Genomic DNA, 24,391 nt, shown 5'->3' on the forward strand with positions numbered 1-24,391 from the left:
CATCTTTATATTTCTGGCCTCTGAACATGCAGGTTTGCAGTTCAGCAAATGACTTTCAGAAAAACAGGAGTACATTTTCAGTAATAGAATTTGAAAAAAAAGTGATAGTTATGCTCCACACAGAAGAGAGGGAAGGATGTTTGAGGTGCTAAGATGAGAGGGGGTAAAGCACAATTAAGGCTTTCTTCAGAGCTAACAAAGCTTAGAAGTACACTAGAGATTACAAGAACTGCACTCAGGGAAGAGGTGGAAGTCAACCAGGAGAAAACACATTCCAAACACCACTGTGTCTGAGCCTGATAAGAAAGCAGGAATAACAAGTTTTAATGATGGAGCGAGCCATGAGGGATCAGTGGCTGGGGGTGGGGTTCCCTGCTACGGCGTAAGAGTTTGTCAGTATTTGGAAGTTCCTTGAAAATCACACGCAGCACATCGAAAAAAAGCATGAATTTTTCATTGGGCTGTGAGTAAATTAAAGGTATATTTTATGTCTGAGGGTTATTCAACAAAAACATTAAATTCTGAGTTTACAATATTCATATTTATTTTGCTGAACGTTTACTAGAAGTATTATGTTTCTTGTTTTTGTCAATCATTACAAAATGAGTATTAGGTGTAATTTATTTGGATTTGCATTGAACAAGCTTCTACAACTACAAGAAACACAAAAGCTTTACTCAAAATACAAAACAAGCTTTGTCTTTTGAAATAAAACAACCTTTTTGCTGAACAAGAGTAAAATTAAAATAAAAAATACATTTTTAATTTGCCTTTCATTTTTGGTCTGGTACTGCAGCTCTTTTTTATTTTCTGAGAACTTACAGTATAAATTTACTGCTGTTGAAAGCTTTTAAAAAATCAATAATAAATTATCCTATTTTAATATCACCCAATCTGTAATTGTGAATTGTGAATCTTTTCTCCTCACCTCTACAAAACCTGTACTAGCAGAGGAGGAATTAAGGTTTATAAAATCTTTTCTCAGTTCCCTTTACTTTTAGATATTATTAGGCCAACTGTCAATTACACAATGCCTGACTGGAGTTCTCTCTTCTTAGACATTGCTGCACTGCAAACTCTAGGGGTCACTGTTGTGCATCAGTCTGAGATCAACCTGGCCAGCTCAAGCCCATAAGTGCATTAAGCCAATAATAATAATTCAGAATTCAGAATAGTGTGTTGCTGCCTAGGGCATATCAGTCACATATCAGTCACAACTGGCTAAAAACACAGCCCAGGTTAGTACAAGAATATTTGGACTATAATGCTCAGTTATTGCTCCAAGCGAGTGCCTAGACTGGTTTAGTCACTAACAAGTCCAATGCATGCTCAGATGCTTATACAACAACAGCAAAGTACAACCTGCTACAGGACTCTGATTAGTTAATAGCAGTAATTTGTTAATTGACTTCAATGATATCACAGACAGCTTCTGAGTTCATACTTGTACCCTTCAAAATCATCTCAACAAATTAGTAATATACTGTATATCATTTAGAAGTTTACTTTTCTTATTACCACAAAATAATATCATACTTATTGTGAGCATACTTTATGGCTACTTCAGTTATGAGTAAGTTAATGTTAAATATATATTTTTTTACTTAGCATTTACGTTTTTTTATTGGTTTTAAAGAATAGTATTATATTGAGTTCCTATGGAACCTAAGAAGTTTTCCTTAAAACAAATTAAAAAAAACGAATATTTTATAATTAAAAAATGTTATTAAAATAAACAAACATGCTTGTAACTGGATTGACACTTTAAAGTCATGCACAGGTTATCAAAAGATTTTCCTATTTTTAATAGAAAACACGTCCAATTACACATACAGAGGCCATATGTAGTGAATTTAACTATTTTTTTCAGTATCAACCAACTACAAGTGAGTACCCAAACACCAAAAATGATTATTAATAAACCTTAAATGACACCAGAAAAGTGTTCACTGATAACACAGAGTCAGATACATTTTGACTCAAACTGATGTAAAGTGACTCTTGTGCCTAACTGGGTGTTAAGCTTATATATACTCTACAATCCCTGTGGGATCAATTATTTGGGATAATGTGGTCTGCTAGTGCAGTCTTAGTGTTTTGTAAGGAAAACAATAATCGAGAAAATTATTTTCATTTCCCAGAAACTGATTTAAAACTCGGGAGGAACAGTGGCCCAGTGATTCAAATAGCTGCCTTGCACTGATGGGTCTCTGGGTTCAGTTCCTGGGGTGCTAGCTGCATGGAGTTTGAATGTCCTCCCTGGGTACCTGCAGTCCAAAGACATACTGCTAGGTTAACTGGCTTCTGGGAAAAACCCTGGTATGAGTGTGAGTGTGCCTGTGCCCGTGTGTGCATCCTGTCCAAGGTGTACCCCAGCCTTGTGCCTCGTGTCAGGTTCCAGGTTCCCATACAACCCTGAATTTGAAAAGGCATTCTGAAAATGGATTTGTGATTTATTCCACTGAGGGACAAAATTCTGATGCTTGTATGAAAGAAGCTTTTGAATTGCTTAGCTGGTATAATTAGTCATATACAGTACCATATATTGTTTAGAAGTTTACTTTTACAACCGAATAGTGTCTTCTATTGTCTAGTGTCTTCTTCAAAAGAAGTCTCTACCCCCTGTTGTGCTACAATCCTTTAGTGTTGAAAGCTACACCTTCATACACACTACAAACAGAATACACTTCCTTGCTCTGCTAAGAGCGAAGACAGACTAGCTGTCAAGTGAGAGCACTTGACCATGAAAATAATTCCAACAAAAGATGAATCTACCATATTATAACTGAATATCTTTTATTTTAGGGGTGCTAGCAATTTGCTGTTAAGGGTGTCTCCTTCAAAATATTCATTTGAAATTAAGCAAGGAGTGCTAATTCTTTTACGGTAATGCAGACGTGTTCAAAACGTTCCGGGAGGGCACTTGCTCCGTAGTTTCTGGAAAAGAGTCCAAAACGGGGGCTGAAACAACAGTTCTTATACTTTCTGTCTATATGACAAATGTAATGATATTCAAAAAACGTCAAAGCAGTTATAATATAACACAAACCTACATTTGTGAAATTATGTGGAAGTAAACCTTCTTTCTTTTGCATTTTATAAAGAAAGATATTTTGCAAGTAAGACACAATCAGATTAATAATAAGAAAAAACATCCCCAGTCTCTTGAGCAACACTTTCAGATAAACTGTGTCCTTCCCACCAAATATATTTTGTGGTAAACGTACAGTGATTTTGCATTAGTCATGTTAGAAAAATGCTTATACTTGACTTTATTCAGGACTGCTTAGAAAATTGTCTTTCTGCACTTTCCTAAGTTTACATTTTTACACAGTGCACATTTATGTCATTGCACATTCCAAAAAAGGTTTATTCATGTTACCAGTTATTTTCTGTGTATGCATGTTACAATGTTAACAGTTGACTGTTCAGGCTATTAATGAACTTCCCATTCAAACCTGCTCTAAAATACCAAAAAGCTGTGTTTGAAAACATAACCACGAATAAGGCAAAAAAGATATTTCCATGTTCAGAATATGTTCTCTGGCTGCCTGTGGTCAATGCCTACTTCAACAAAAACAAACTGACATATTCCATCACCTTCTTTCTATTTTACTAAAGTGTTTCGTGAAGGAGAAGATCAGTTTACTTCTAATCAAGATGTCTATGTAACACTGTACATGCTGAAGACTGTTTAAAGCATTTTATACAACATCTAGTATGAAAAGATTTAGGTGTTAAAATGACATAAAGTTCTGACATTGCAATATGAAATTGTACAACAAATTTATACAATTCACATTCAAGTTTGTGACTTAGTGCCAAATATCTTTTTATAGTTTTGCATGTGAATGTAGCTAGAATGTGCTGTCTGCTGTCTGAGGGTCCAATCTGTTAGCACTGGCTGACAACCATGGTGGTGGTGATGAATCGCTCATCATACACATCCTACATAATCATTATAGTGGTACCAAGAATATAGTAATGATGGCGAAGGTGATCAATGCAGTTATTATTCACCCTTTTAACAAATTCTTGTTTACACAGAGAGTGAAAGAGACATGTTTCCAATAGAAATTAATTTGGCCCAAAAACAAAATTAGATTTGATTAAAACACAGATGGCTCTCATTATACAATGCTTCTTCATGATGCAAATGTTGCTGTATCATGTCTCTGAAACTTGCTCAAGTACCACAGGATACAGGATATATGATATACAGTATATGCATATTTTATCCTTAACCAGATTTTAAAAAATGCTGCAGTTTCCGGTTTGGCCTTGAATACATAGCTTATTTTTCTATTATAACTACACCATGAGTAAAACTCTGTTTTAGACTTTAGTGCTGTGTAAGGCAAAGCCATTTTATCTCTGACTGACAGATTATAATCAGTAGCTGAGCTACAGTAAGTGACAGATGTTTCATAATAGAGTGATATGGCACAAGAATGTAAAATATGATTAACAAAAAAATGAAATAACTGCACAGTAAAAAAATAATAAATTAAGATCAACAAAATGCAAAAGCATTGGATGAGAGAGAGTCTCATGGGATATTCACAGCAGCTAAAGCTGCAGCCCAGCTAAAGTACAGTGAGCTGTAGCAACTGACACAAAATAGTCAGCATGTTAACAGCCAACAATTAAGTACTATAAAAGTTAAGGTTCTGACTGATAGGAAGCAAAGTTATTACATGTGACACATCCATGGAATGCTTCATGTTTCAGAATATTATCAAATTGAAGAAATAAAAAATAACTTCATAAAAATGTTCAGTATGCAGTACTAGCACAATGAATTATTAACACAAATCTCACTTTAAATCAGTGGGAATCAGAATCAGGTAATGTGCAGTGCAATACAACTGCTTTTTTAGGGAAATTATTTCACCCATGGATAAAAGCAATAGCTCTCTTCTGTAAGAAAATACAATCTAGATTAAATAAAGAAGTGTTTGATATAATGTTAAGATATGATCATTCTAGAATATAATATATTATAAAATATGCAAGTGTTAAAACAAATTGTTTCCTTGCAGAGTTCAAAACCTCTAACAAAGGCTTATTTGTTATACTATCCTATTCCTTCAGTACCTGCAGAGTTATTTGCATATAGCATTTTACTGCCTCATGACAGCTGGGATGGTATATTTACATAAACTAGTAGGAACCTCTACTGGTTACTCATGCTCAATTCAGCCTGTAAAAGGCAGGATCCTTTAATGGACTAAAAAATAAATAAAAGTGAAAACAGGCAAAGAATGAGAGTTTACATTTTTCTGGAGACTGCTGGGCTCTAATATTAAACCAGGACTTGTTTATCACACAGCTCCAGGATACTTGGCCTGTGGCTATTGTGTTATCAAAATATTTATGAGCTGCAGCTCAACTGGTCCAAACTGAAAACTCAAGCAAAAGAAGAATCCACTGAAACTTTAAAATAATATGTAAATTAATGGTACTGCATGGTTAATTATTCTGCTTTTACTAGTAATATTACTGAACCGTGATGTTTTTTTTAAAATACGCCTAAGGAAATGTAAAAAAAACACACAACATAAAAATATCTTGATACCTTTCTTCAAGTGTTTTAAGAAATTTTGAAACTTTTAACGAGGCAACATTACCTAAGAAACATAACAAATAATACAAAAGACATAAAAACAGAAAGAAAATCCCAACAGCCAGACAACAGACAAAGAACAAACAGCTAAAACTTGCTTATGCCTTTTATTCATTTTCTTGTTGGGATAAGAATAGAGTTAAAATCTATTATAAAAGCAACCACAAATTGATTGGATGAGTGAAACGATCAGAGATAAGTACAAGGCTCAATCTTTTCCAAAACATTCAAGAAAGGGACCCCAGATCCTATGGAATCACAGTGCTTGTACCTTAGAACCAAATCCTTTCCATTATAATTGTGGAGATCATCTCACTGAGCCAGCTCTTGAAACAGGATACATTTGCAAGTTGCCTCTGGACAACCAAAGGGGGCTAGATCAGGATGGGGGGGGGGATATTCTTCCCAGATGCTTTTCAGTACCACTGAATTATTTCTACCCAAAATGTTTAGAACTTGGGACACAGCCAAAAGACGTGTATGAGAGTGACATCAGAAGACCTGTACCTGTCACATAAAGGAGAGACTGAAGGATATATCTTGTTCAGTTTACTTTTAGAGCAATACAGTCAGTGTATGACCTTGTATGTCTATTATCTGATGTCTAATGTTAATAGAGAACTGGTGAATATTGCTCAAACCCTCTTCCCAAACCTCATTAGAAATTTCAATAGTTACTTAAACCAAGCATTCTTCCCGTGATTAACAGACACCTCCGCATACCTCGAAAAAAAGGAAACAAACTGTGATAAATGTCTAGAGTCGGGAGGTCGCTGTACAAGATCAATGAACAGATCAGCTCTGGGGAGATTTTCAAATTGAGACACGTTTTGCTTAACAAAGTGTCTGACCTCTAAATAACAGAAAAAATGTGAGAGGCTAGATTTGCCTTTTAAATGGTTAAATGATGCCAATTGTTCATCTATATACATTTTTTACAGGTAATCATAACTTTTTCCTTTCAATTTGTAAACATATTTTCATTTTGTGAAGGAGTAAAGGCATGGATGTAACAAACTAGAACATAAACTGAAGTTTTGTGTAATTTGCACTCATTTTTAAACAGATTTATTAGTGTGTTCCTCAAACTAACCTTTGTGTCGACCATTTCAGCAATTCAATTTTAATCTTGACACCATTCTTAATCGCCAGCTGCCATATCACCCTGCAGCTCTCAACTGGCTACCCACTGAAGTTAAGCAGGGTTGAACCTAGTCAGTACCTGGATGGGAGACCTCCTGGGAAGCTATGGCTGCTGCTGGAAGTGGTGTTAGTGGGACAAGTGGGGGGCACCCACACTGCGGTCTGTGTGGGTCCTAATGCCCTGGTCTCCTATTGAGTAGGGAGTTATTCCGGTCCAGGCCAAATTTCCCCCCGCGGCCTTTACCAGGGCCTCCAAATTGTCCCCATATATGATTGGTTTGCACTTGCCCTGCGATGGACTGGCGCCCCATCCAGGGTGTACCCTGCCCTGCGCTCGTTGCTTGCCAGGTGGGCTCCGGCTTCCCGCGACACTGTATGTTATAAAGCGGTTTGGCAAATGACATGACATGACCATTCTAAATCAAACCTCACTGATCCATTGAGAAGTACTCTATTAAATACTAATTATGCACCATTTAAAAGCTGCATTTAATTTCTTACATTTTTAAGTTATTTCATTATGCAGTGGTGTTATGGTGCACTGTAAAAAATGTAATGATCTTTCCATGTACTGGCAGAATGTTCTAACATGGTGAGGTGCATTTGCAAGCTATTATACTGTGTCAGTGGGCTTTTTGCTAGCAAGGATGCATATTATTCGGTGTTTAAATGATCTAGAGACATTTGTCTGCAAAACTCACAGCAAAAAGGTATTTGATCAATGGCTTCTCACACCAATTGTTCTAATTTGTTTCCCCACCATTTGACTGAGACAAATACTGGAAGCTTACCAATATTCATATTACAAAGCACTTTCATTTATATCAGGAGCAGTCATATAGCTGCATGCTTCCAAAACCAGTGTGACACCTCTGTAAATATTTTGTTGACACTCTACATTATTGACTTTCAGCAGAAACATTGTTATTCTGAGACGTTCAGGCAGAGCTAATGGTGTGTGTTTACAGTATCCCAGAACCTCTCTGGTCAGCCTTCTCATCTGACATAATAGCAGCTGAGCAATTTTCTGAAATCCAGTCTTTGACAACTTGAGGTATATATTTATATCCATACAAAATACCTGAGATTTTACAATAAATGCAAAAGACAGCCATAATGAAAGGTGATTCTGAAGGAGGCACATATGTGGAAAATTATGGTATGCTGCTGAATCACTACATTTACATGTGAAGCTATGAAAACAAACTGAAAGCGAAATATTTAAAGTTGTCAGTTTTGTGTTGAAAATCTAACCTTCTTATTCAGTTATTCAGACCACGCATTAGGATATTTCAAATAAATCTCGAAGAAGTTGCAACTGCTGATTGAAAATATCTCATATATATCTCAAACATAACACCCATTCATAAAAAAGAGCCAAACACAGAGAAAGTGATTTACAAACTAATCAGACTTACCTTAATTACATGTGGAGTAATGCAATAGATAACATCATTTAGACAGTCAGAAAGTAAACCACTTGAAAAACTAATTCATAGACTTGAAGTTAAAGTTCCAAGAATCCAAGGTAATGTGTACTGGGATAAAGAGTGGGTTAAAAGGCAGAAATCACAGGTTCCGAGGAAAAGAGTTACAGTACATCAGACTGGTGTAAAGTCATTAGTGGAATACCAGAGAGATCAGTGCTGGGACCTTTGATATTTAATGAATGATCGTGATTCTGCTATATAGAGTCAATGTGTCACTATGACAGATGATCCAGAAATAGCTGGTGTCGAAAATAGTGTAACAGCATCACAAGCAATACAAGCAGACTTTGACAAGATTCAGAGATTTGCCAGGCATTACTAGAACATCAAAATCACTTTTTGTGGGGTTAACAACCTTTGTTATGTTCTCGGGAATATACATAATCAAAAATGTAATCTACTTGAATAACAGTGAAAGCTTTGTGATTTTCAAATTACTCTTCCCAAGATACTAGCTGTTGTCAAGTTTTGATGTTTTCAATCAATAACTTAAAATTCTGAATGTGTTCTTCAGTTCAACATACGCTGTAAGACAACTGCAATCACTACCACATACAAGAAGAACAGGAAATCCTATTTAGCTTCTGCATAATATGCACTGTTGATGCACTTGATGAACTAATACCAGCAGTGTGCAGCAAACTCAGAGGGTCACGGAGTGAAGTGGCAGGCAAGACATTGCTGTTATACCCTTGAACAAGTTACAGTACATCACTCTGACTGCCCCACAAAATACCCTGACATGAATTTGTTCGCAAATGACTTAACAAGCTGTCAAATTATGGATAAAAAAATAATTCAGAACACAAATATCTATTGTAATGTTTTAGTTTTCAACTGCAAGGAAGACAATGACACAGAAAGATGGAAATGAGAAAGAAAAGCAGCGGGAGATTAAAAATAACTTATCGTAAATACAGACCTGCAGATGTCAAACAGGAAGGACTTTGGCCATTAACTTCACTGTGCTTCCTGTCTGATACACAGGAGCTGCTGCTTGTCAAAATTCACCAAAATTCAGTGGCAATCCAGACTTCAAACTGCAAGCATAATGCAGTATGAAATAATTTTGCCATTATAGGGAAAAGATCACATAGGGTGAGGAGAAAAGTTGTCTGAAGGGAAGCATCTAGGAAAACTCATCATGTTATCTTGGGTGGGTGGCATTTAATTCTAGGAAACCCTTATTGCTCTTTCTTAGCTTACAAAGTCCACATATGTAGAGTTTTCCTCAAATATTTGCCGGATGGAACATTTTTGATGCTCCTGTGCTGCTGTGATACACTATTTGACAGGCACAATGGTAAAAAAAACAATAAGAAAATAATTAAGAAAAAAACACTTTTTAGAAGTTGGATGACTTGTATTCCTTGTATAATAGAAAAAAAAATCCGTATTTTTTATATGGAAAAGATTTACAATCTCTGATACAGTGTTTGAAATGCCAAGTTATACTTCTTCTGTAGTGGTACAGGTTTGAGAGAGAATGGAAAAGTCTCGGTATGCTAGATATTAGTAGAACACATTGCTATTAATTCGATACTACAGTATTTTTCACCTTTGAGACTGAAAAATTAAAATGTAAGATGTTAACCACAGTTTGTCTATGAAATTTGGTACATAGCTGTGAGAAACTGGGTGAGCAATCCGACCAGAGACCTGGGCTTCTGTGGGCTGAAGTGGGCTTCTCCCATGTGAACTTGCTGATGGGGCTCCCACATAGTAGGGCTGCTCTGTCCGAGCACAAGCTGAGCTCTGTGACCCAGAAGTGGATGGCTTGTTTGAGCCTGGGTCATGCCACGAGCCCACTGAGACAGAGATTCCCCTAGTGGTGGTGCACTTGGCAGAGCTCCGTAAGGGAGAGAGCTGGGATTAGTTGGCCAGGATCGTCTTGGCAAAAGAAGCATGAGGTTTCCCAGGTGCCTGAATACTCAAGTCCTGCCAGTGAGAGGTGGACATGCCACTGCTCCAGCTGTGGTGCGCCGTAGAACTTGCAGTGTGTTTGCAGATAAATGCCTCAACAGGGAGGAAGCTCAGACGAACATGTCTACCCTTCCTCATTCTTCCTGTGCTGTACCGGGGTCTCCCCTGTGACCTCAGATGTAAAGCCACGAGTGAATTTATAATAGGAGTGTAAATTGTGAACAAAGGTGTTCACCTGACCATGCGCTAAGTTGGCGTTTCACTATGGATAGTAATTGTGAGGCACTCTGGTTGCAGAGTGGTTAGCATTGCTGTCTCACAGCACTGGGGCCCTGGGGCGCTTTCTGTGTGGAGTTTGTACAGTATGTTCTCCCTGTGTTCGTGTGGGTTTTCTCCTGGTGCTCTGGTTTCCTCACACAGTCCAAAGGTGTTTAAATGGCTTCAGGGAAAATTAGCCCTGGTGTGAGTGTGTGTGCCCTGTGATGGACTGGTGTCCTATACAGGGTGTATCCTGCATTTCACCTTTTGCTTGCTGGAATAGACTCTGACTCCCCCATGAGCCTGTAGTGGATAAAACAGTTAGAAAAAAGATGGATGGATAACAGCAACTGTACCCATGAAACGTACCCTCCTCTAAAATGAAATGCACTCATAAAGGTAAGGGTAAAACAGCAGCACATGTCTGCTAAATGCCACTGAAATGAATTTCCTGCATGTCTGTGAGCAGGGAACTTTGCTGTTAGCATTTTAAACACTAACCACTGCTTTATTGACAGTTTAAGCCGTTTATCTTTTCACCAATTATAGACTAGGCAGTAAAACATTTTGTTACCAAGGAAAATGACTGCCTTTATCTAATTTTGAGGTGTGGTGATTTTGGGTAAGAATTGCATAGTGCTTTGACAGCATCACTGAAGTCTGTTAAAATAAGTGACAGTTAAGAAGTTGTTTTTTCTGATTGTCTGATTTATGCCAACATCTACGTACCCCAGAAAATGTTTAAGAATTGTTTAACATGTTCAAATGCTCTTATTTAGTGAATTTTGAATAGTTGGTTAAGTGAGTTGCTGTTTCAGAGGGACTGTCACTAGAATACTCCCGGTAAGAAAAGCGGTTGCTTTCTGTGCTCTTCACCTCTAAGATCCCTTTATATATTTCTAAAATCCCCATTAATATCTTGGCTAAAAGCAAATTCTTGTTGGGGAAGAAATAATTAATGCACCCATCACCAGAATTCTATAGCAACATAAATGTAATTGAACTAACAAGTGTAAAATGTGTAAATGGTAAAATAAAGTGTAAATGGATTTCTACAACTATACTGTATTAATTACAAACCACTTTACAGTTTAAGGTACCTTAGAGAATAATGTAGAGATATAACTTGAACTACTCATACTGTACTATGGAAAATGGCAAACCCGCAGTGCATCGAGTAGGCAGTATTTAAGCAAAGGAAGTTAAAACGAGTGGCAAATTCTTTGACTCTCTTCAAATCTAAACTAAAAACTCACCTTTCACTAGGGCCTATTTATGTCTGATGGCCCTACATTCTGTCCTGTGTGGTTTTAATTGTTTCCTTTTTACTTTCACTGTACGTTTTTGTCCTTTTATCACTATGTACAGTGTTCTTGGTATTGGAAAGGCTTTTTATAATTTGAAAATGATTTATTATTAGATCATCATGTATATTATTGTATACATACTACAGAAATAACCTGGATGGCAAAAACACCTACATAAAGAACTTCATTAATGCGGGACTGTATAACATGTACGGTAATATAACCATCCTACCTCTAAGTGTAATCAAGACAAATTTAGGTCGCTCTTTCTCCTTAATTTCAAGTGAAGAGGCCCACAAATACACAGAACATAGAGAACAGGACACTTAGGGGTTAACAGACTGAGCAGTAGGTGTAGGCAGACTCAGGTATGTGATCTGTTTGGCTTGTTGGCAAGGTGCTGCTGGTGTGCTTGCACTGTGTAATCTGACACCACGATAGGAACTGTAAAGCAAAAACACAAAATGAGGAACAGGATTTTCTGGTCTTGACCACGTTAGGAGCAACTGCTTTATTCTAACCTCATCACATTTATGTCTGAAGGTGGTGGAAGTCCGGCAGAGGGCATGAACGCATCATTTGAGAGTTAGCGACAAGGGCAGGTAAGGCCGATACGACAAATGTTGATGAAGGTGAATACTGTGCGACAACTCCAAAGGCCAAGCAATAAACATAATACCCCATGCTTCTATAAAACTCTGGGTTGGTAAGCACTGATGCAGCCAGTACTCAGCTAATCTGCTTTGTTCCTTTCTTTTCACATGTTGCTGCATGCTTACAGAAAAGATGGTTAAACGTTAGTTCCTTCAGTACATAAGAATGGATGCAGTGGTGAAACTAACCCGAGGTCCACTTAAAAGCTGTCATCAAGCTGCTTAAAAGACTCCTCTTGGAAATTAGCAATTACCAAACATGTGGAAGACATACTAAAATTATTGCTTGGTTTGCACGTTTAACCGTTATGATTGAAAGTGGCGTGCAGGTGCTTATTTTAGAAACTGAAAGACCATGCACAGTTCACTGTAGCATTAATTCTTCATCTTGTTATTTCTTGGTTGCTGGAATGGGCTTGATCTACAGGTCGGGAAAAGTATTTGTAAGCTATCAGTCAAGTAAACTGCATGAACCTATCATAATATTGTTGGTATATAAACTAAAACATTAATAAAGTAACAAATTAATATACAATATTACTGCTTGTTAATTTATATTTAATGTCTAAACAGATTACATAGTTCAAACATTTTTTAACAATATAATAACAGGCTATGATAGGCAGTTTATCAAAACCCACTAGTTCTCTTCTTAATATTTTTAATGTGTACAGAAACAAGAAAAATGCTGCTTTTGTTGTAGGTTTAATACATTAAATGTGAAGGCTCTCACACTTAAAAGCATGACCCCCGTGTAAATGCAAAGAGGCTGTGCGCAACAACCACGAGGAAAACAAGTTCTGAAACCAAACAGCGACAGCAAACAGCTTTCAAAGCAGAGGCTTGTGCAGCAAGCCCTGGTGATATTTTCCATTTCAGATGAGACACAACCCTTGGGTTGCTGCTGAACGGGTGTGCAGCTGCTTGTTTGCATGTTCTTGTTTGCCGTGACGTGGTCAGCCAGCTTCCTTCCTGCAGCTTTTTAAGACTCAAGTAGAGATAAGGAAATAGTTGAGAGAGAACAGCAGAATGACTAACAGACTCCAGAAGAGCAGCTACAAACTTGTACGTTAAAGAGCAAAGTGTGAAACAAAAGGGGCTCGTCTGACTGGCGACTTGAACTCTGACAGCTAAACTTGCTTCTCGAAAAGGAACTGCTGCTCACATGGCGGAACAGCCCCTGAACCTTGAACTGGCATCTCTTCTGATCTAAGTGATTGTTTTCAACTGGTCTTCAGCTGTCCAACTCTTGTACTGCTGTTCTAACGTTTGAAAGCTAAACCCATTGAAAGCAGTTTCTTTTTCCCGTTCTTTGCAGAACAACGTTGGACTGTGCTTTTTTTAACCACCTAAGGATGGAGACAGGGGAAAGATAATTCGCTTCAGACCACCTGAATTGTTTCTGAAACCTTGGATAACGTGCCACGCTTTAAGGATGACGTTTCTTTTTTAAACATTTATTTTATCGGTGGTCTTCGGCATCTGCTCTGCTTCTGCTAAAAGACACTGTCAACAAGTGTAAAGCTGATCTGAAGAAATAATCATACTAAAACAAGCTCTGCAGAAAACCACAAGAAGATTGTGAAGACCCTTTGTTATGAGCTGCTAAACCTCAGGGAATGCATCACTATGGCTGCAGCAGTTCAGCAGAGTGAGCTTGTTTTTGAGTTTGCCAGCAACTGTATGGAAGACATACAACAGGTAAGGTGTAACAAATATTATTCACGAGAGACTGAGTATGGTATAGTCTTCTAGTGCCTATCACTAATTTCAGGAGTTTAAAATGACAAAAAGTTTAGAAAGAGCATTTAACTAAAAAGAGCAATATTAAAAAGAGCATTCAAAGTTGTACGACACAAAAAGCTGCCAAATTGGTAACAGCATAAAAAGAAGGCAAGAGAAATAAATTACTTTTCCACACAGATGCAAGCAAACTGAGGTCTTCAGACAAACTGTCAGGTCTACATGTCTTTCATATTCACCACACTACACATAAGAATATAAATTCACGTTGGAAAAAACACACCAAGACAAGGCCAAGCCCATTTAATGTCTTTTAGCCTAAAACAATGTGCTTTTCAAAGAAACATTTTCTGTAATTTCTGCTGATGTCTCTGGTACTTGAAAATACGCTTAATCTAAATTTACTTCATGAAACTCAGAAAAAAGGTTAGTTGTGCTTATTTTGTATCACTAAGCCATAGGTTTCATTTATGAAGACTCAATAACAAGTACAAAAGAGTTAATGGCTATTTAAAGGGCCCATGTTAAGATATAGTGGATGTTGTTATTGTTATATTGCAGTAAAATGTTATTAGTGTTATAGTGCACTAAATATAAACAGTTTTTCTCAAACTTTTTATTGCGAGCTAAGTGGATTTCCGAGCACTGTAAATGTAAGCACTTATGAAATCCAGCTGTTATTTCTACAGATAATCAAATCATTCTCTCAGTCTGTGAACAAATGTTGCACACAAAAGGGAGTTGTTTTAGTTTCTGTAACCCAGACTAAAGACTTTCTAAAACACAAAACTCTGAATTGTAAATAGTCCACAGTTGTGCGTTTCAAATATGGTGAAAATAAAAAAAAATCTATGTGCATAGTTAGACGCAATTTGAAAAAACATTTGCGACCTTGAATATTTCCCTCTTTATATACATTTATCTTTCACATTTACAATTTTTTAAACCTAAACAAACCTGATTTTTTTTACTTGAGTAATAGACACCAAAAGTCTTGTAAGACTGTGTTCGTAAACACAAAAATTCAGATTTAATGTGTTCTTAATTAAAATTTTCTAATGACGAATATTTCCCATAAAACAGGCATAAATAAGCAACAGAATCCTCAGTATTACAGTTTGACATTTTAAAAAAATGTTGCTTTCTTGAATTTTGATGATTTCTTATTCTCTATAACAGATTAATTAACATGGTAAGATTTCTGTGCTTAAAAATCAAATCTCAAAAATATTCTTCATGTACAACTGTGAGTGCAGATCACTACAATGGTTATATGCAATGGCACAGATTTTAAGATCCCTCCCTCTGTATCTGTGCTGTACACTCACTGTACATCAATACAAAGAACTCAGCCTGAAGGCCGAGAAATATGTGGACTGAGGGGTTTATACAGAAACACTTGAAAAACATTCAGCGCATCCACCTCCCATTTTTTCTAACAATAGCAAACCACGTTTCACTAGTCTGCTGGCCTGGAGAAAAGCAGATGAAAAGTACACAACATTCCTGTGGCAAACAACTTTCACTTTTAAGCCATGTTAATTATAAGGCTTGTTGGAAAAACAACAAATTGTGGAAAGCAGTAAATTCCTGTCAATTATTGAGTTAATTAACCCTTGGGAAATGTCTTGATTCAGGCTAATGCCCATTCTACATATTCCATTAATCGTAGCTGCTAGCTACTGTATATATAGTATTTGTGGTTTGTAATCTGCTTTTAAAAGAATGTAAATACTCACACGGTAAAAAGTAATTTCCTCTACTTTTAAGCCCAAGCAAACAAGCAGTACATAGGAAAAATGACAAGAGCAGATGTCATACCTGGAGCAACAGACTTATGCACTTTAAGAATTGTTTTCTTGCTTTCTTTCCTGTTATTGGAATTCAAGTTTAAGTTCTTTCAAGGCCAGGTTTTATACATTCAGTAAGGCAGTAAGCTAAATTACTGTACCTTTTAAATTAGTTTTGTAGTTCAGCATGTATAATGCAACATTTTATATGCTGAAACACAAAAAAGCATTAGACATCCAAACACAAAATTGTTTTGTACTTTGCTCCAAAATGTAATTCACAGGGTAAGAACATAAGAATTTGCAGATGACAAATTTCCACCATTCAGAAAATAACTTTTGACATGGCAAGAATGTTTTGCTGCATGTTAAAAAAGTGCTCCAAAATTGTATTGCATAAAAGCTACTATATTGTTTGAAACAGTTCGGCCACTAGGGACACTGTAGCTACAGCACCACGGTATACAATATACTGCACTGTATCCCAGTCAACCTAAACAACTAGTGTGAAATTGTTTACCACAGAATCCTGCACTCTATGGCCAAGCACATATGCAAAAAAAGCCTCAAAAACAATACAAAAGTGCTTTTCCAATGTAACTAACCCAAATAAATTAAATGTGATTTTTATCCTAAGTACAGAGCCCCAAGTAAAGCTATCTTGGCTTCCTCAGATGTGTTTTAATCAGGCTAACAAATAATGTTGTATCTGTTCAGTCTTAAAAAAACAAAAAACAAATTACTTCCTATTTTCATACGAAGGAAAAGATAAGGCCATGAGTGTCTGAGGAGAAAAACAATAAGAAGGAGTAATAAAGGCTTTAAAGTCAATGATCTCCTTCCCAGTGCATGAGGCCCAGAGACTCAAACTTCACTGTGACTTGTAGGCCTGACCCATACATTAGGTCAGTGATATTCATGTCAATCTTGATTGGAAATAGTCTATCAGTTTTAATTGGGATCTTACTGTGTAATCCTCAATGAGCAGATCTGGAAACAGTGGACAGTAATATACACTATTTAAGTGACCTAGAGGGTCAACCCAAGCCTTCAGGAGTCCACGGTAGAGTGAAAACATGGTGAAGACATAGACGTCCTGCAGGACCATGGACGAAAATCAGGGCAGGAGCTGCAGGCAGATCTGCCTGTTTCACAGTCCGACTGACCTCTTGTTGTGTGCAGCTGAATGACCCCTCAGTCTTCCCCGCGGTCATCGTGGAGCAGGTGCCCAGCGCTCACCTCCTGCAGGACTACTCGGGGCTGGCCTGTGCCGAGCACTCCTCGGACGTCATCCACCACAGCTCCCTGGACGTGGCAGAGGAGCAGGTCGTTGTAAATGAGGACGTCACTCTTACAGGTTTGACGCTTTCTCGTTATCGTTTCAGGACAATGCATGTGAAGATGAGGCTTTGAACTAACCCACTTCATGCCCAGATTAGCTTTAAACCTCAGCATGCGGACATTATTTGCCGTTTCGAAAGTGTTTTATGAACAGACAGTGAACCCAAAGGCTCCAGGGTCTAGGTGGTTAAAAGAATATCGCAGAATGAAAGACGAAACTAGTATGTCCTGAGCGTACACAGCACTCAGGCTGTTTTTATTGTACTTTCCCATGTGGGAAAGTACATGTGGTACATGTGGTTTAAATGCATGTGGTATAAATTTAACAAATTCATTCAGTGAGGTCCTAACAAAAATCGAGGTCCTGAATGTCAGTCAGATTTCATTGGTCCTTTCCAGAGGCACGTGCATTTTATTTTCTGCAAATTATTCCAGTTCAGACTGAAGTAAAAGAAGGTGGTGTCTCAGGCTTCCTGCTTGAATTGGAATTTCATTTTACCAGAACGATTTTACACCAGGCTGACTTTACATCACTCCCAGTTTCAGAACATGTCGACTGGGTCGGGTCAAGACAGGGAGGCGCGACAGCCTTGAGTCTTAATCCTTAATCCTGGGGGACCCCTGTATACCCTGATTTATCCTCCAGCCGAGTTATTAATCACAGGCTAATAACATCTGATGAATAATAACATCCACTAACTGACGCTCGTTTCTAATTGTGTGGCCAGCTCTTAAAAAGTGGAATGTGATTTGTACATAATACCAACACTATACTAATTAGTTTCAGAACTGCCCTTATTCAGTGGTTAGCTTGAAATGTGGCAAATAAGGACCAAGATTTAAACCCACTTACGTAATCAAAAAGGTACACTATGCAACGTTTTTTTGTACTTTTACATGTATTTTCGTTAAGACTTCTTTGTACGCAAGGTGATTGAATTATCAACAAACAGGGGTCTTCCGTGTCTATTTTACAGAGAAATCGCACTTACTGTGAAGAATAAAAACGTCAATGGAGCTGACGAGTATCTTACAGTTATCTTTTTTTTTCTTCCATTTTTCAAATTCGGCCTCGGAGCAGAACCACATCGTAGCCGTCGAGTCACAGATCTCTTTGGGTTTTCAGCGAGTGCTGTAGGGGTCAGTGCGGAGCAACAGCAGCCTGTTTCTGAACCTGCGTTTGCGTTTAGTGGATCTGAAACAACTAAAATTAATCTGCCGCTCTGCATAGTCTCTCTTTTTGTGCTACTATTATAAAATAGTAGGCAAAGTTGGTATTTTAATATACATTTATATTTTTTCGATTGGAAAAACAGACGATTTTATTACACTTCCTTCCCCTTGCGACTTCCACACCGTGTGATTAGGGGAGGGTGGGATGTTGACAACTCTTAAATGTTAAGTGTTTATTTTTTATTGTTCCGCCAGTACAAACTGCACTAAACGTTTTGTATTTAAAATGCTGGCATTTGTAACAGAAAAATAAAACTGAAAAAAATTAGACCCACAGCTTATCCTGAATGACCGCTCCAAATGTTACAATCTTACAATAATTTTAGAGCCACGGCGGCCTTCGGGGGAAAGTAGCTTTCAGTCGGAGTTTCAGTTTTAGAAACCCCGCCTCTCCAGGAAGCAGGACTGTTGGGCACATGGACCGACCTTTATCCAGGAAGTGTAGGAAAACATTCGCACTGTCCCTTTCTGTGGTTTCGCTAGGTGGTTTGTCACGTCTGTTAACAATTACGTAGATTACTGTTATACCTCTCTGTAAAATCGAAAATAGCTAGTGGTAATCTCGGTGGATTAAAAATGTTATTTCAGTACGTGCCGAAGATGTACAAAGTTAATTTTTTCCTTAAAAATAAAACTGACGGTTTCAGTTGAAAGCACCCCTATTCCTGGGGTGGAGCACCAAAATAGATTCCCGGATTTATTTTTATTTTTTTTAACTTTGCGGAATAACTTAAAATATAAAGTGATAAAATGGCGACTACGTTTTGCCAAGGGAGAAATCAGTTGGATCTGTTAATTAAAGCAGGTAATGGTATAGATGTGACTAAGCGTTTGTGGTGAAGTGATTAAACAAAATAGGAAACGAAAGATTTTGCTTGTGAGTTAAATCGGTGAGGTAGGATTAAAAAAAAACAACTAACTGGGGAGGTGTGTCTGTTCGCTACTGAAACTGTTACCAGGGAAAGAAATGCCAGGAAATGCGTTATGTATTTTAGTTACTTTGTTTGGAACTTTATAACTTTGAAATCAGGATTTGAAAAAAAGAAGTTGTTTGCTGGTTTGTCGTCTTGTATTTGGATATATTTTAACTTATTTTTTTGTGTGTACACGTGGTCATTGTGATTGTTTTTGTGTTCCACCGAAATATCGAAAAAGTACAGGTCATTGACAAAAACTTACATGATCTATTTTATATATCGTAAAAAAATGTTACTTATACAGTATTATACTGCACGCTATATTTATAGAATTATATGAATTTACGTTCAGATTTTCTTTCTTAAACCGTACGAAGTCGTATTTTAAACCCAGTTGTAGTCTGAGTTTGGTTTATGCACTGTTTCTCAATCTCATCGTTAACTGCACAAGGTTCGCTGAAATTTGGGGTCGTCTTGCCCAGGAAGAGATCATGTTCTGGCATTCCTTCACAAAGTCTCTGGCAGCCCATCTCCATTTATGTCCTCAGCCGCTGTCAATAGGGCAGTGTCCAAAGTTAGCACACAACGTTGCGGAGCATTAATAACAAACGACAGCGCTCTAGGTTCTGCTTTAAAACCTTATTTCTGCATCCCGCTGCAGCTAACCAACTGCAAGGCTTGCTTTAAACATCAGTTTGAAGTTTCGTTTTTTTCCCCGACCTTTTCAAAAACAATTCCTTCATTTCAACACCTGTTAAATTGATTTATTTTAATGAGATGAAACAGATTTAATATTTTATTTGTTTTTGCATCGGATTTGCTTAATTTGTTAGAGCATTGCTAACTGGGAATGATGGTAATAACGCTAAGAATGACCCATGAACGAACATTGTCAAGAAGGGCCGCTTTTAAGACGTTTGCTTCAGCTGTAAGGCACCCCATGTGCGAGTAACTAACTGTCCTGTTTGTAGTGGAGGCCTCCTGTCACGATGGTGGTGATGAGACAATGGAAACCATAGAGGCTGCCGAGGCACTGCTCCACATGGACTCCCCTGGTACCCTCCTGGATGAAAAACACGTTGGTGAGCCTTGGCCCTCTCTTCTCAAGCCACAGTAGCAGCTTTTTTATAACATATATACTTTTGGTTTACTTTGAGAAATGTGTTTTTCTAGTTCTTTGTTAGTGTGGATGAAGCCCAGTACTTTTTACGATGTTAAACCTTACCTTGTTATGTTTGGCCGAGAGATACACTGTACGTATCCATATTTTTGTAGGCATTCATCTTGTTGAAAAAAGAGGTTGCAGGCAATCTGGTAGTCAGGAAAATACAGAGGCTTATTGTTAAAGTTCCCCACTATATGTTGAAAGTTAGGTGCCACATGTAGTGAAACCACTTATAACTGGGAATATTGTCCCATAGAATAATAGAATGTCAAATTGGTGGTTAGGGACTAAAAATGTAGACTTCAGCTTTGCAACTTAACATGGTACTTTTCTCCTGTTAGAAACAATGGATAATTGTAGGGATAGGGACTGGAAGAAAGGGTAAGGTGTTTAACTTGTAGCAACCCAGGATTATTAAAGTACGGGTACAGTACTATATTGTTTTGTTTAGTATGTAGTGTTGTATATAACATTATATGCACTTTTAGAACAACTTCTGGTTTAAAGGATCAAAAATAGCATTTTTACTTAAGAAACACTAAGAAAAGTAAGAAACCATTTTCATTACGTAGTTTACAGTATTTGTGACATTTTGAATACATTTTTGTTCATGTATATACCTTTTTTTATAACCTAGCAATTCTTGATTCCACAAACTCCTTTTCTGTGCACAGGAGAGAATTATGAACAGCATATTTACTGAAGCAGATTCTAATGGAGTCATGCTCCTGCATGAGATGGAGCATTGTCATCACATTTCTCATTCAATGTCTGTCTCAGTGCACACAAGTTTATGATTTACAGCAACTTACAGCAAATGTCGCCAGAACCAACCTTCTTGGTCAGCTTCACTATTTCACTTCATACGTGCAGATAATTGTCATGTATTCTTTCCAGTAAGTTCAGAGAAACTTTTATAAAGGGGCAAATAATAACAGGGACCTCCTGTATTAAACATAGGGATGCCACAGAAGTGTTTTTTAGCTTTTTCTCATTGATCTTTAGTATTTCTTGGACAAAATAAAGTTATTATCATGACTACAGGTGTTTTTGAGAATTAAGATGTTTGGGGAAAAGTTAATTTGCTTAGTGGCTTCAGCAAGAGCATAAGTGTAGAAGTCAATAAAACTCATGATCTGAGTAGCACTGGTACAGAGAAGAGTGTTTTTATTTTTAATGGGTTGCGTGTTTCAGGAGTGTAAGGGCCCGAAGTGACACTATTTTTGCGTGATCGGAAATCAAATATTTAAAATGCTTGTATTTCCAAATCAAGCTGAAGAACATGCAACATATAAAATCATGCGCCTTATGTATTTCATTACGGTCGTTCATGATATTCAGTAGGATGTTGGCTTGGTTCATTTTCATTTGCACAATACTAATAATTGTAGGAGCTGATATTGTCATTTAATGTAATAACACAGGATTTGTTTTTGTAAACTGCCCATACATTGAGGGTTGATTTACTCTTATTGTTAGTGCCTGTGTCAATTCTAGCCATAGGTAGATGTTGTCAGTCAGAAAGTAAGAAATCGGATCTGAAGGGTTGTTTTCCTAGCACATGAAGTTTGTCTTCCAGCGATGACGCGTTTTTCTGCCGTGTCTGGTCTCACAGGATGCTTGCTTTAGTGTATCTTTAATGGTGTTGTGAGTCATGCCCTGCCTTCTGAGAAACCTCCCGGACGAGGCAGCACAAAGTCAGCAGCCTCCCATCTGGAGATGGGGTTCCTGACTGTCGGTGTGGGGTTTGTTTTCCCAGCTCATGTGGTGGTGCCGTTGATGGGTGAGGTCATCGCTACTCCGGTTACTCGCGTATCGGTGACAGCTGATGGAATTCCGGGGGCAGCACAGCTTCCTCAGGGCCAGAGCAAGGGGGCGGCAGTGAAGCTGGCAGAGCAGCCCAAGAAGAAGAAAGGTACAGTAGGTGGCACAGGCGAAGTGACCACCAAAAGCAAAGCTGAGAAGATTAGTAAAAAAATGAAAATAACTGTCTGAAACAGTACAGGGCTTAGTTTTTTTTAAGTCTTTATTGGACTAAGAGACCCTCGAAAATGCTTATTTTAGAGTACAAGTGTCTGAGTCCCTCAGAATGTACTTCTTATAGAAAAGTAAATTCCATTCTTAATGATTGATAACTTAATCATTTTGGTGAGGAAATGGTTGTGAAGTCTTGAGAAAAGGCACCCGGAATACTTAATCTTCCTTGATGACTAAGTATATATGTAGTGCTACTTCCATATTGGAAATTGTCAGTAGTATATTGCGTGTGTGTGTTTATGGATTGATTTTCATATGTTTGACCACTGTAGACAATAAAATTTTAACACAAAACAACTGGAATACTTACTCCTGTTTGATTACTAAGTATCTATATGCTGTGCTGTTTATGTAGTTGGAATTGTCAGTAGTATTTTGTGTGCAGTAGTAGGCATTGCAGGATCACTTATGAAATTGTTCAGCTTCCAGTATGATAGAAAAAACATGTGGTCTGCCTGTGGTTTCAGCATTCTAATGAGAGGGCGTTCATTAGCTCCCTTTGTATGGAAGCAGTCAATGTCAAATTTTGAAAAGAAAATTTTGACAAAAGCCTCTCATAAGCAAGAACTTTGTCAACCAAGACCTTATTCAACATCTTGACATTAGCGTTTTTGTTTATATCATGCATCATGGAAAACAAGCAGAACTGTTATTGCATGTCGTAACTGGGAGCTGCTGCTTTTATTTCAGGAAGAAAACCTAAGCAGTCTAGACCCGAGTCCCCAACAACGCCAAATATCCTAGTCAAGAGGAAAAGTAAGGATGGCAAAGGTAGGAGTCTGTTTTTGAAGCTGTGATCCATCTGGTTCCAGAGCTTTGGGACTTTTCTAAGGAGTCTGTTGCATCGCACAACGTTTTCATACGGCAATATGAAGGCAGCTAATGAGTATGTTTACTTAGCTAAAAGAATCTGGGCTTTGTCAGCCACAATTACCAGTGAATTAAAAGCATCCATGTAAATTTTAAAGCCAGCAGCCATATCACCCTGCAACTCACAACTGGCAACCCACTGAAGCTAAGCAGGTGTGAGCCTGGTCAGTACCTGGATGGGAGACCTCCTGGGAAAAGCTAAGGTTGCTGCTGGAAGAGGTGTTAGTGGGGCCAGCAGGGGGCGCTCACCCTGCAGTCCATGTGGGTCCTAATGCCCCTGTATAGTGACAGGGACACTATACTGTAAACAGGCGCTGTCCTTCGGATGAGACATAAAACCGAGGTCCTGACTCTCTGTGGTCATTAAAAATCCCAGAGTGTTTCTCGAAAAGAGTAGGGGTGTAACCCCGGTGTCCTGGCCAAATTTCCCATTGGCCTTTACCAATCATGGCCTCCTAATAATCCCCATCTATGAATTAGCTTCATTACTCTGCTCTCCTCCCCATGATGTGTGGTGAGCGTTCTGGCGCACTATGGCTGCCGTCGCATCATCCAGGTGGATGCTGCACATTGGTGGTGGTGGTGGAGGGGAGTCCCCATTACCTGTAAAGCGCTTTGAGTGGAGTGTCCAGAAAAGCACTATATAAGTGTAAGCAATTATTATTATTATTAAATTTTGTGGATGCTTGGCTGCAACTAAAAAACATCATATTTAATAGTAATGGCCAGAACTGACACTATTTTTATGTGATAGGAAATTGAATGACAAATACTTTTGCATTTCAAAACCAAGTAAAAGAACAAGCCACGTGTATAATCATGCATCTTCTGTATTTCATTTCAGTAATTCAGGTTATTCTGAGTTTAATGGTTATTGAACAAATGTACATTTTAG

General features: G+C 37.9%; 1 protein-coding gene across 4 annotated transcripts in view; it reads left to right on the plus strand.

Moving 5' to 3' along the window:
• The window catches only part of LOC148836000 (ETS-related transcription factor Elf-1-like), a 29,254-nt gene that overhangs the window by 539 nt on the left and 4,324 nt on the right, over positions 1 to 24,391 (plus strand). Inside the window, exons 2-7 of one of the 4 annotated variants that reach the window (XM_088913662.1) lie at positions 12,291 to 12,349; positions 13,719 to 14,101; positions 17,116 to 17,290; positions 20,396 to 20,506; positions 22,349 to 22,504; positions 23,317 to 23,397. In XM_088913662.1, coding sequence (XP_088769788.1) covers positions 14,030 to 14,101; positions 17,116 to 17,290; positions 20,396 to 20,506; positions 22,349 to 22,504; positions 23,317 to 23,397 — 595 coding nt within the window. In that variant the 5' untranslated portion in view covers positions 12,291 to 12,349; positions 13,719 to 14,029. Of the gene's footprint in view, positions 1 to 12,290; positions 12,350 to 13,403; positions 14,102 to 17,115; positions 17,291 to 19,159; positions 19,313 to 20,395; positions 20,507 to 22,348; positions 22,505 to 23,316; positions 23,398 to 24,391 lie in introns of those variants that run through there. The other 3 variants (XM_088913663.1, XM_088913664.1, XM_088913665.1) reach the window with 3 other exon arrangements.

The sequence above is a fragment of the Atractosteus spatula genome, chromosome 4 (genome assembly GCF_055471065.1).
Source record: "Atractosteus spatula isolate fAtrSpa1 chromosome 4, fAtrSpa1.hap1, whole genome shotgun sequence".
Classification (NCBI taxonomy): domain Eukaryota; kingdom Metazoa; phylum Chordata; class Actinopteri; order Semionotiformes; family Lepisosteidae; genus Atractosteus; species Atractosteus spatula.